The sequence below is a fragment of the Eretmochelys imbricata genome, chromosome 5 (assembly GCF_965152235.1).
Source record: "Eretmochelys imbricata isolate rEreImb1 chromosome 5, rEreImb1.hap1, whole genome shotgun sequence".
In the NCBI taxonomy this organism is placed as follows: domain Eukaryota; kingdom Metazoa; phylum Chordata; order Testudines; family Cheloniidae; genus Eretmochelys; species Eretmochelys imbricata.
Window position 1 is genome coordinate 29090487 of NC_135576.1, and position 13727 is coordinate 29104213.

A 13727-nucleotide genomic window follows, 5' to 3' on the forward strand; every position below is an offset into this window, starting at 1 on the left:
GGAAAGGCACTGCCTTGAGAACTGTGCAAAATGTGGCCGTTTCAGTTTGCACGGGATTTAGCAAAACTTACTTGTGCATTTCAACTCATGTAGCTCTCATCTGTTGAATTTTCCTTTGAGAGAATCTGGAAACTACTTTCATCAGAACCTACTGAGTTTCGTCTCGCTTTGTGTGAAAACCATAGCTTCCTCCATCTCCTATGGGAAGAGACAGTGTTTGTGAACCTCAGCAAATGTTTTGGTCAAGTTTTGGGTTAGTAAAGAAACCAAACTGTCCTGGTTTTGCGGTCCCATTGTGATTGGTTCTCATAGCCCTAATTGACACACAGGGATGGTTAATGAAGAAGGAGTTGTAAATTTACTTTCTACATTCTTTAACCTGTATATATACCTATAGCTAAAAATGAGGGCACAGTTCTGTGTGTGCATGTCTCTGTATTATGTACATAGAGACAATATATATATATGTGCCTTTAATGCACACATACATGCATAGACACACACTGGCACATCATCTAAATACAAAATACCAGTGAATATACCTTTTATTCCACTACTTTGGAAATGAAAAAATATCCATTCCTGGTGACGCCATTTTCATTTTCGTAACCTCAGAACGTTGCATTTGCAGTTTCTATTCCTCATGTTTTATCACTTAATGGAAATTAGTAAGGGCCAAATAAAACCATCCTTAGGCCTTACTCAAGCAACTTCCATTGCTAGCAAGGGGACTTCAACTGAATAAGGATGCCACCTTAACCCTCACCCTTTCAAATTTAAACGATGATATTTCAATAAGCAATTTCTCATTGTACTACTTTGATTTGTAGAAATTTTACTAAATGCTCTACTTTCCTCCATTGTCCACATGCACATCAGTATATATGATTAACTCTATTAATATCCAATTGTGAGTTGTTGAAACCATACAATGACTCTGCTCTCATTTTATTTTATATCTCACCAACTTTTTCACCCATTAGAGTGATATATGTTTCATTAAGAGTAGGGGGACTGGAGGGTCTGCTGTTGTAATAGCAGGTATTCTAAACCTCTTGTCATGATTTATTATTTCACAGGAATGAAAGGACCATAGATTAATGTTATTTGCTACTCACTGAACTGTTCCACTCTTTAGTAGAGCAATTTTTCACTGTTGAATTGGCACCAATTTTTTCATCAGCAGAAAACTGTTGCTCTGTGTTTATAGCTGCCTTAAAGAGAAATTGATACTGCAACTTCGTATTAAACAAGTCAACGTTTCGTCTGTATAGATTTATTCCTGCAGAAAGTAAATTTCTATAGATGAGGTCAAATCCTGCTCATCCTACTCAGATGAGTAATTCTACTGAATTAGGACCTAATCCAAAGCCGATGAATGAAAAGCCTCCCGTTGACTTCAATGGGCTTTGCATCAGATCTGTAAATGGGACTTCTCATGGGAGGGATTTTTAAAAGTGCTCAGCATTGCCGTAACTCTGCTCCTACTGAAGTCCATGGTAAAACTCCCATGGGCTTTCATGGGATTCGAGTTAGGCCAATGCTGCATACTTTTTTGACTTCAGCAAGTGCACAGCACTTCTGACAATCCTATTCCAGGTGAGCAAGGTGATCAGGATTTGGCCCATATTCTGCACAGGCTACAGAATATGGTTCTCAATATTTGCCATCTGCTGATGATACAAGAATTGCAAGCATGACTTTATACTGAATTTATTCCCCAAATGCCAATAAACTGATGGCTGCCAATGAATGCAATCAGTTATGCCACCTAACAGATGAAGTGCGTTGAATTGAAACATTAGGGTCATATAGTGCCCTCAGTCTGCAGCAAAACATTCATGTCAGTAGGAATTCCCTGTGCAGACAGAGGGCATTATATGTCCCTCCAATCTACATAAAGCAAATTGCTTGGCACTATTCATAACCTTAGAAGTAAGACACAAATATTATATTTGGTACTTTGTGGAAAATGTGCAGTGGCTTTCTCTAGTCGACCACTAAAGAAATCCTGTTTTGCTCTTCAAATGAAAAACATGAGGGTTTATTAACGTAGAAAATTATTATAACCAATGAAAACATTTCCCTTTGCCCACCCACTACAGCCCTAAACACCTCAGAGATTCAGTGTTATAGGAAGATCTGTGTGTTACAAGAGATTTTTTTCTAATACAATTGGGTTTTCCTTTCAAATCTACTCAATGAACAACAAATATATTGCAGTAGTATCAAGTAGTATCAGCTTCGCCTTCATCCAGGATATAGTTGAGTTTTATGACAGTGCTGATAAAGTCACCAAGTTCTACAAAATCAGCAGTGATAATATTGATACCACTTTCTCCTGGTTTCTGAGTTCGGACCCAATGCATCATTGCGGGAAGAGCCCTGAGGAGGAAAAGGAAGAAGAATTATTAATAAAGAAGCAAGACAAGTATTTTGGGTGGAGTTTTATAAAGCACTTAGCATTGACTTCACTTTGCTCCCCAGTGTAAAATGCCCATTGACTTCAATTAGGCCACGGCTGAGCACATTTGAAATTTTTACCCTTTCCTCCTTTAATTCCCTGTGTAGACTATGTCTTGATTATATTTCAGTTTCTTAAGGATTAATGCAAACATTTAATAGAAACATGCCATGCAATCCCACAGCAATTGGTTAGGAAGGAGAAATAACAGAGAAAACAAGTCATCGTTCATGCTAGGTTGACACATCATACAAAGCTTTGCGAAACATTCTGCTTACATACTGGATGTTGTCTATTGTTCTCACACTTATTTCTTCATTGTTTCACTTCACAAAAACAAGACCTTTGTTTCTCTAAAGTTCCATTGCTCCTGATAGTTATTTCCCATCAGGATTTAGACTTATATTAAATCTTAGTTTGGGACACCAGAACAATGTGCTGAATATCCCTTTCTTTACAAAACTGTATATCACACGTCCAATAGTCAAGTCATGGGCTATGTTCCATCATGAGTTTGTGTCTTTATGATTAGTTAGTGGAAGAAAATAAGACTTATGGTTGTTTTTGAGACAGGGTGGAGTTATTAGGTTAGGAACCCAGAAGTGGGATATTGGACTGCAAAATGTATCTCTGTGTGTCTCTTTATAGCCTAGAGCTCTCTGTGATGCCATGAAGGCTATATTATGATCTCTAATAAGCTATATATGGAGAAGATGTTTGATAGTTGATGACTCTTTAATCCTGCAGATAAAGGCATAACAAGATCCAATAGCTGGAAGCTGAAGTTAGCAAAGTTCAAATGAAATAAACGTGCACATTTTTAACAGTGAGGGTAATCAATCATTGTAGCAAATTACCAAATTGTCCAGTATTTGGAGTCTTAAAATCAAGATTAAATGTCTTTCTAAAAATATGCTCTAGTTCAACCACACATTACTGGGCTAAAAGGAGGAATGCACTGAGTAAAATCTATGACTTATGTTATGCAGGAGCTCAGACTAGATGAACGTAATAGACCCCTCTGGCCTTAAAATCTACAAATCTCTGATTCCTTCCTGGATTGCACCTGAGGTAGTAATTTTCCCTTATACAAAGCAAGTGTAAAATTCTGATCTGGTAGCAATACCAATCAGGTCTAATGTTTTGAATGTAAATTAATCTATTCCTGACCAATGGCCTTAGGCAAAATAGTAAGAAAGCATGCATAATGGGTGAAGGATACAGATTTTACTTATAAGTGACTTAACTACTTTAATTATAAAAGTATTCACTGTTGACACAAAGGTTAACCTGGATCCTATAAAATATTACAAAGAGAAAAGCACAGCACTCCCAGGCCTTGGTTCACATCAGAAAAGCACTTAAACACATGCAAAGTCCGTCTCTATTCATGAAAGCATAAAATTTGATTTTATTGATTCCAGTGGGACTTAAGCAGGTGCTTAGCATGTGTTCAAGTGCTTTGCTGAATCCAGACTTAATGGAGTATCTTTGTAATTGTATTATGTATAAATCTGAAGAATTGTACTTGGTATTGTTGCATGAAGAACCACGAGAGAGACTATGAAACTGGAGAGAGACCATGTCATGATTCCAGGAACCAACATTTGAAAGGAATTGACACTAATCATTGGTGCCGACTCCATGGGTGCTCCAGGGCTGGAGCACCCATGGAAAAAAATTAGTGGGTGCTTAACACCCACTGGAAGCCAGCTCCCTCCTCACCTCCACAGCGCCTCCCACCCACTACAGTCAGCTGTTTCGCGGTGGTGCAGGAGGCTCTGGGAGGAAGTGGGAGGAACGGGAATGGGGCATGCTCATGGGAGAGGGAGGAAGTGGATGGGAAGAGGCGGGGCAGAGGGCGGGGCTTGGGGGAAGGGGTCTGGTGGGGGCGGGACCTGGGGCAGAGCAGCGGGTTGAGCACTCCCAGGGTCTGGAGGAAGGCGGCGCCTATGACACCAACCAGCTTTTGAGGAACTGGACAAATCATAACCAGAATGACACAGATGAACCAGAGCATGAGGAAACTGATTAAGGATGGCTCAAAGGGGTTGAAAGCACTCAAAATGCAGTGTCATATTGAAATGTCAATATTTTGCTGAACACTGGAGGACTACATTGGGCAGAATTCCCAGGGAGGGCTTTAAATGGACTTTCCTTTTAATTCTAGCTTCCTATTTGAGCTCAGAAAGTCTTTTAGACTTAAAAGTGAGGGACCTGATTCTGTCTCTAACTAGTTTGATATAGGTTCTTTATTTCTTAAGGTTTGATATAGGTTCTTTATTTCTTTATTTCTTAAGGTTTTGATATAGGTTCTTTATTTTCTTTATTTCTCATCTGCCTTTGATACTTATTTCTACTTGAGGCATAACATCTTCTCTTTGTGGCATCCCATTTGTTTGCTGTGAAACTGATGATAATTTTGTAATTCTGTTCCCAACCCAAGAGTTTTCTGATCATCTAATCCAGCGGTTTTCAAATTTATTTGATCATGCCCCCACTTTGTTTTATCTGTAGTAGTTTATGCCCTGGCCAGACAGGTACATATACCGATAAAAAAAAAAAAAATCAACAAGCTACTGTCTCTAAATATTACAAACAGAAATGCATTGATTCAAAACAGAGCCAACAATCCACTGTAATAGGAGCAAAAACAAAACTGCGATTGTGGTTGAGCTTACAATTAAATATGCATACCGTGACTTAGCAAACAGATTAATGTACAGATGGCAATGGCTCTGTATAATACTGTGCAAGGGTAACAGAAATCTGTCAAAATGCACAGTACCATCTAGAGTCAAATGCACAGCACTATTTGAGGACCTGATATATCAGGAGGAATCAGATTCGCTAGTTATTTATTGCTGTGGGTAAAATGTGTGCCATACGTTTTTTTTCTAAAGCTTCTCACCCTCTCCCCCCGTGAATACAGTCAGCGCCCCCCACAGGGGGGCCTGTGCGTTAGTTTGAGAACCTCTGATGTAACCTATGTAATAAGGTGCCTATCACCTTGATATTTATAATCAGTGTTCTTTTTCTCTTGCCAGGTTCAAATCAATCTAACATTTACTAGACAGGTTTACTTTAGGCTAGTATTCCATTTCAGGCTCACCTGAGCTGGTGTGCCTTGACATGAGACTCTTTCAGGTTCAGTGCTGGTAGCTAGCGGATTTCATTTAATATTTCAGACTGAACTTGATTGCACCATCCCCAGTCACATACTGTCAGATAAACTGATAAGGATCTTTGGTTGATGGATCTAGAGCAGTGGTTCTCAACTTATTTATGCAGCCCATAATGTGTTACCTGGGCTGCAGGGGCCAGGTGGCAGAGTAGTGGCAGCCCAGAACCTTGCCATGCGGGGCTGTCTGGCTGCCTGCCCCAGACCCAGGACCCCCATTGTGGGGCTGCCTCGGACCCCACAGGGCTGGCTGTGAGCCCCGGACCTTGCAGGGTGGGCCAGCAGCCCCAGACCCCTGACCCCACGGGTCAGGTGCCCCAGACCCCATGGGGCCACAGGCAGCCCCAGACTCCAGACCCCCCAACTCCGCAGGGCCAGCTGGCAGCCTTGACCCCTGGACACCCGTCACGTGGGGTGGGCCGGCAGCCCTGACCCTGGCACTCTGAGCAGTGGGCAGCTGGGATCCCAGACCTTGCCACGTGGGCGGCCTTTAGCACACGGCTGAGCTGGGCCACAGCTGTGTGCTAATTGGGCTGTGGGTTGAGAACTGCTGATCTACAGATCTTGCAAACATAAATCATATATAGATTAGATTAGACAGCAAATAAAATAAAATAAAATAAATCTTTGCCTAGCAAAGCACAAGACTTCTCCATATTAATGCACAGAAAAAATAAAAGCAGCAAAATACATGGGGCCCAAATTCTGTGCTGGTGTAACTCCACTGACCTCAAGAATTAGGTTTAGGGTATTTTACAAAAGTCTCTTTCGTTAACACTGCATATGATGAGAAGTTCACATAAAGGGCAGTACATTTCCCTCTTCCCATAATGCCACCTTGAAAACGGCTCTCCATCCGGGGTTGCAAGAAACTGTGTGCATTGTTTTGCTTTAGTACAAACACTCACACATGTTAACAGCAATTATGGGAATAATCCTGGTTTAATATTCCTCTGGGTCTCTTTCTAATGGCAATACAAAACTTGTTTACCCTTCACTTAATTTCCAGCATGCCACAAACTAGTACTGTAATTGTCCTCATTAAGGGTTTTAGTCAGGAAAATGCAGACCATGCTGTGTGGCAGCCACCCACAAGTTTTTACACTCACAGAAACCCAGTAGATAGCATGGCATTAGTGTATATTCTCTTAGGCTATGTCTACACTTCGCACCTTTTAGTGACACAGCTGTGTCGCTACAGCTGTGCGGCTAAAAAGGGTGCACAGTGTAGCCGTTCTTTGTCAGCAGGAAAGACCTCTTGCGCCGACAAAAACTTCCATCCCCAACGAGCGGCGGTAGCTTTGTTGGCAGGAGAGCTCTCCTGCCGACAAAGCGCTGTTCACACTGGTGCTTTTCGTCGGTAAAACTTTTGTCGTTCAGGGTGTGTTTTTTTCACACCCCTGAATGACAAGTTTTACTGACGAAAATCCAGTGTAAACAAAGCCTTAATCTCTCTAACAAAGTGGATTTTGTTCATGGGTATAAACAATTCTCTCCCCCTATAAATGCACTGTAGCCAACCATGGACCCCACCCCCCTGCAGTTGCATCTATGTAAGCAGACCCCTTTGGCCACTGGGAGTCTGCCTCAAGGATTTTACTGTCCATGCACCTGCAGTATCAGGGCCAAGGCTTCCTAACCTTACACTGGAAAGAGTGACAGAATGGTCTGAGAACAGGTCTCCGCCCCAAAAATTCACAAGTACTGATCTCAGCTCTCACACAGGCCTTGTTGACACACAAAAGTTATACTGCTTAAGCTCTATTGGCACAGTTAAGGTGGTACAACCATTATGGAGGCAGCTATATCAGTACCACACAGGAAGTGGAATCAGATATACTGGTACAAGTAAAACTGTGTCTACACTAGAGGTTGTACTGGTATTGCTATTTAGGTAAAAAAGAACCACACCCCTATTTAAAATAGTTATATTGGTACCAAAACTACATAGACCAGAACAGTGCTACCTCTCCATAGCCTTGGAAAAACCTTAAATCTCTTAAACTCACTTCACCTCAGTTTCCCTATTTCCCTATCTGTCAAATGCTGCCGTGACAACCAATAATATTACTTGATGAGTAAATCAGAATGCTTGCTTGCCTGACAGGGCTGTTGTGCGATTTAATTACTGGCAGTAAATGTTCCAAAGTGCTTAGAAGATGAAAAGCTCCATGTGAGTTTGATTGCTGCTGTAAATTAATGGCCAAGTAGTTGGAAGTTCTGACACATGCAAATTAGTTATCGGCACATTTCAAAAAGTTTGGTGGTGCATTTCTATTTGGATAAGCCTTGAAAAGTTAGCACAAATATCTGCAAATTATCTGTATATTATGATGCCTCCCTTTTAAAATGATCTATTAAGAATAATTAGCTAAGCCTTGCTGACTCACTGGCTGAGGAATTTGCTATGGAATCCACTCCTTGCAATGGAGTTATGCTGCAGAATTTCAGTTTCTTTTTTTTTTTTCAAAGAACCTTCTGGTCCTTATGGTTGTAAAAATAACCTTGATAACATGGACCACATGAACAAACTGATGCAGTGTTGCCTGCCTTAGGCTACATACAGCCAGCTGAAATAATAGCTCTGAGAGAGACTGTGCTGCACGATCCAGTAATAGGGTTGCCAACATTCCGAATGCAGAAAACTGAACACCCTTGCCCAGCCCCTGCCCTGCCCCTTCCCAAGGCCACGCCCCTACCCTACCCCTTTTCAGAAGCCGCACCCCCTGCTCACTCCATCCCCACTTCTTCCATTGCTCGCTCTCCCTCACCCTCACTCGCTCATTTTCACCAGGCTGGGCAGGGAGTTGGGGTGTGGGTGGGGATGAGGGCTCTGGCTGGGGCTGCATGCTCTGGGCTGGGGCCCGAGATGAGGGTTTTGGAATGTGGGAGGGGGCTCTGGGGTGGGGCAGAGGGATAGGATGTGGGAGGGGGTATGGGCTCAAGGCTGGGGCCAGAAATGAGGGGCTCAGGGTGCGGGGGGACTCTGGGTGGGGGGCTGGGGTGCGGAGGGGGTTAGGTCTTTGGCTGGGGGTGAGGGCTCTGGGTTGGGGCTGGGGATGAGGTGTGCGGGGGGTGGGCTCCGGCTAGGAATGAGGGGTTCAGAGTGCGGGGGGGGTGCGGGCTCTGGGAGGGAGTTTGGGTGCAGGAGGAGGCTCAGGGCAGGGGCAGGGGGTTGGGGTGTGGATGGGGTTCAGGTTGCAGGCTCTGGACCATGCTTACCTCAGGAGGCTCCTGGAAGTGGCCGGAATTTCCCTCTGGCTTCTAGGCTGAGGTGCGGCCAGGCAGCTCCGCGTGCTGCCCTCATCCGCAAGTGCCACCCCTGCAGCTCCCATTGAATCATAGAATATAGAATATCAGGGTTGGAAGGGACCCCTGAAGGTCATCTAGTCCAACCCCCTGCTCGAAGCAGGACCAATTCCCAGTTAAATCATCCCAGCCAGGGCTTTGTCAAGCCTGACCTTAAAAACTTCCAAGGAAGGAGATTCCACCACCTCCCTAGGCAACGCATTCCAGTGTTTCACCACCCTCTTAGTGAAAAAGTTTTTCCTAATATCCAATCTAAACCTCCCCCCTGCAGAGCTGGCCCTTGGGATGGGAGCAGTGCACAGAGCCCGCGTGGCTGCACCTCTGCCCTGGAGCCGGAGGGAAATGCCAGCATCTGTGTGGAACCAGGGCAGGCAGGGAGACTGCCTCAGCCCTGCTGCACAGCCGACTGGACTTTTAACAGCCTGGTCAGCAGTCCTGACCGGAGCCGGCAGGATCCCTCTTCGACCAGGAGTTCCAGTTGAAAACCGGACACCTGGCAACCCTATCCAGTAATTGAACAGAAAAGAGAAATACCTTCCTTCAGTCCCATAAACCTTATGCACTAGGCCTCACTCTGACCTGACTCACCCCTCTTTTGCACTGGTGTAACTCCATTGAGTTCAGTGGGATTATGCCTGAGTTGCACCACTGTGAGGTCAAAATCAGTTCCTGTGGCAGGGTGCCATGTTGTTTGGTGAACAAAGGATGAAATACAACTCAGCTTCCCCAGTGCAGGTCTGTATTGGTGTTCTAGGAAAAAGAAAGAAGAATGCCTACAGGAAGGAAGAGGTCCAGGCTGACAGGCTACCCTACTGTGTTGAACACGTGACTGATAGAGTGTCTGTTACTTTGGGTGGTCTGTTCCCTTGTTTTGATTTCAGATTATGAAATTATCCTTAGAGAAAAACTCTTGCTGAATGTTCCACTGTATTATTTCTGCTGAGTCATTCCACCAGCTCAAAAGTGTGCTGTAAATAAACACACGCTGCTGCACGTCTGTGGTCACTCACTTCTCTCCTGAAAGAGGAAAAACCATTTCTTCAACTCCAATGCTTCCTGTGAAACAATGCTCCGATTTGCCTCTTGCTTTCACCCAGGTAAATCAGGAGTAGCTGGTTTGAAGACAATGGAGATAAGACTGGTATGAAAGCAAGAGGAGAATCGGGTCCAAACAAATCATTCATAGGCCGTTTCAAAGCCGAAGAACATTGCGTAACTTAAACAAAAACCAGAGTGGACTAGCACAGGGGTTCCCAAACTTGGTTCACGTCTTGTTCAGGGTAAGCCCCTGGCGGGCCGTGAGACGCTTTGTTTACCTGACTGTCCGCAGGTACAACCACTCGCAGCTCCCAGACCCAGTGGCTGCAGTTCGCCATTCCCCGGCCATTGGGAGCTGGGGAAGCCGCGAACCAAGTTTGGGAACCCCTGGACTAGCATCATGTCAAATCTTATTAAAAAGAACTTCACATAACTTCACGTAAGGGAGCAAAACTGAAATCCCCTTGTGCTGCCTTTCAGAACTAAAATACGACAAAGCTAACTGCATTACAATTTGGTAAAAAGAAAATCTGCTTTTGGCCTGTTTTAGCTCAGAGGGAATTTTTATGTCTGAGTCATAAAACTCTGACGATGTGACAGAACGTTAATGATTGCAGTGTTCGATCATGGGGCCTCCTGTGGCGAAACATCCATTTCTCTCAGCAGAGCCTTTAAGGGAGGAGAGGGAAAAAAGCAGCACTGTAAACGCAAAACAAAAGAGCTTTTATTGCTACTAATGAGAGTTTCATTGCTAAAGAGAAGACAGCAGGTTTTCTTTCAGATTGTAAGGAACCACTACAATGACTAATCCAGAAAGGGAGAAGTGGTTTCATGTGCAGATTGCAAAACCGTCTATCTATCACCTGGATTTGTGCTGGAAATGGCCTAACCTGATGATCACTTTAGATAAGCTATTACCAGCAGGACAGTGGGGTGGGAGGAGGTATTGTTTCATATTCTCTGTGTATATATAAAGTCTGCTGCAGTTTCCACGGTATGCATCCGATGAAGTGAGCTGTAGCTCACGAAAGCTTATGCTCAAATAAATTGGTTAGTCTCTAAGGTGCCACAAGTACTCCTTTTCTTTTTGCGTCTATCTGTAAGTGCCCCAGTTATCAACAGTCACTCTGAACTGTGAAGCTATTCCATTTGCTCAGGACAAAAATGAGATTTACATGTTGCGATAGAATTTTCAGTGTCTTTCTTCCCTCTCCAATCCCCCTTTCCTACAAGAAATGCTCATTTGCAAGACAATAATTGATCCTTTGCATCACTGCCTAGTGATAAGAGCACAGGAGCTGCTGTTAAGAACTCCTTAATTCAAATAATTGAACTGCCTGGACTGATTTGCCAGTTTTAGGGCAGTTTGTAAAAATATCCACTAGTTTTGGGTGCCCAAATTGACACATGCTGGGTCTAATTTTCAGTGGTGCCAAGCACATGCAATTCAGTTGACTTCAGTGGGATCTGGGGTGCTCTGTGTATCTCCATCCCATGAATCTCAAATTGGGCACCCAAAATTGGACACACACAGAATTAGCAGAATAGTTAGGTCTTAAACTCTCTGGGTGGGATTTTCAAGAATGCTCAAGTGTTAGACAAACTTGGCTTCCTTGATGTCAATGGGAGTTTGCTGGGGCCACAGATTAGTGTTGCCAACCCTCCAGGATTGTCCTGGAGTCTCTAGGAATTAAAGATTAATCTTTAATTAAAGTTTGTTATGTGAGGAAACCTCCAGGAATATGTCCAACCAAAATTGGCAACCCTACTACAGATGAGGCTCTGCATTGGTCATGCTCTACCTGGTAAAAAGATACACCACCAGCAATGCTGTGCAGTACTGCAGGAAGTTCTCTCTCAATGCTCCCATTTGGACAATACCCCTCCACAGTCACCCACCCCTACTGCAGGCTTTGGCTTAAAGCTACATTTAAACCCTTCATGTTTATACAGTACTTTGAAGTACTATCTATAAAGGCCAATTATCATTGCTACATATATTTGACTTGTTGTTCCTTCTCTTCTACTGATCTCAATGTGCAGGGCTAACAGTGGAAGATCAGTTTAATAAAATAATAACTATTACCACAGTCTGCCTGATCTGCGCAGTGCTATGTAATTTATTTGCTAATATAATTTTCCTGACCAGTACTACTTTGATATGTCTGGAAATCCCTCTGTGAACCTTTTGGAGCTGCAACCACATATATCCTCAGAATCATTCCCTGGGGTGGTAATCATGAAAATGTCAGAATGCAAACGGTTAATCTCAGTTCCCCAGCAGCTCAGATTCCATAGTTTTTCCTTTGTCATTTGGTAGTATCATACAAGTCTGCCTAGGTCTCCATGAGAAGGGGCTGAAAGTGTTACAAAGCTATCTGAAACATTTTAATGGGCTATGCCAATCCTTCTGGGCATTGAGGTGCATTGTATTTTTAGAACACTGGCTGAAATGAATTTGGTACATTATTCATTCAATCTCACAGGACCCTGCTGGGAGTCAGTTTTTCAGGATCTTGAATGAAAGTGTTACACTGTTCATGAGTTGGCAAGATGCAAGCGCTGGCTGCACTAGCATCCAATAGCCTGTGCATTTATTCCACAGAAATGCTTATCTATAATTCAGTGGTTTTCCAATTGCTGTATAAAGTTTGGAAACACATTTAACTAGAGTGTGCAGACTAAAATTTTGGGGCCAGATGAATATTTTAATATGATTGATCACAGCGCTATAGTCTTTCCAGAATCAATGGGGCCAGTTTTCTTTGTACTTCAGGCCAGTTTTTGGTTTTGAAACGAACACCGTGAACTTAAAAGTCAGCTTTCTGTCTCCACCTGCAAAAGCAGGGAATGGTAACATTTTAGTAGTATTTACTGAACCAATATCCTTACTCTTGCAAAAAGTGCAATGGGATATTTAATAGCAACAAATGTTGACCCTCTAGGCTAGTGGCTTGTTCTCAGTATCTTGCTTTTATTCCTGATTCTGTTTTTGGAATGTTGAGCTTTTAGAGCAACAGGGAGGCAAGCTGTGTATCTAAGGGTGTTAGCAATTTCACAGCTAGGAAAGGTTTCAACAAGCCTGGGGCTATGATTATAGAAACACGCATTAAAGTAACAACACTAGCCTGGAAAAATAAACTCAATTTTTAGTGAACGATCAAGCATTAATCGTTAGGCCACAGAGCTTGTGTCAGGGGTTCTGTGTTCCAAACCTGGCTCTTCCAATGACTGTATCATTATGGACAAGTTGCTTAACTGCTCTGTGTCTTAATTTTCCAATCTTTTCCTCAAATGAGGACAGTTCATCCCTCCGAATGGTGTAATGAGGCTTAATTCATTAACTTGTTTCCAATTATTTCATAATTAGCCATTCAGTTAAGAGAGCTGACTGTGAATCAGCTTGGATTCCTCCCATCCCACTCATGGCTCTTTAAACATTACCTGCAGAGGTATCACTGCACACCTTTGCTCAGGTAGAGGTACCTCGTAATTGTTGAGGTGCTTGAGAAGGCAATGTGCTCTGGATCTAGTACCTGCCTAGCTGCTGAAGGAATGTTGTTGTTTGTTTATTAGCAGTAATAATTCATAGAATAGTGAAGTTATTTTTGGAATCAGGACTCGTTCGGTCATATTTTACATGGATTTTCACACTCTTTGCTGAGGAAATCTCTATCAGCAGTAAAGAAAATATTCAACTTTTGTTTAGTCTCAGTTTTACATTTTCTCTTTCTA

At 43.0% G+C, this 13727-nt stretch overlaps 1 protein-coding gene across 1 annotated transcript in view; it reads right to left on the minus strand.

Moving 5' to 3' along the window:
* Nucleotides 1-2228: 2228 nt before the first annotated feature.
* The window catches only part of PLCXD3 (phosphatidylinositol specific phospholipase C X domain containing 3), a 159167-nt gene continuing 147668 nt past the window's right edge, over nt 2229-13727 (minus strand). Inside the window, exon 3 of the mRNA XM_077816259.1 lies at nt 2229-2385. Within this exon, the coding sequence (XP_077672385.1) occupies nt 2229-2385 (157 nt within the window). The remainder of the gene's footprint in view (nt 2386-13727) is intronic.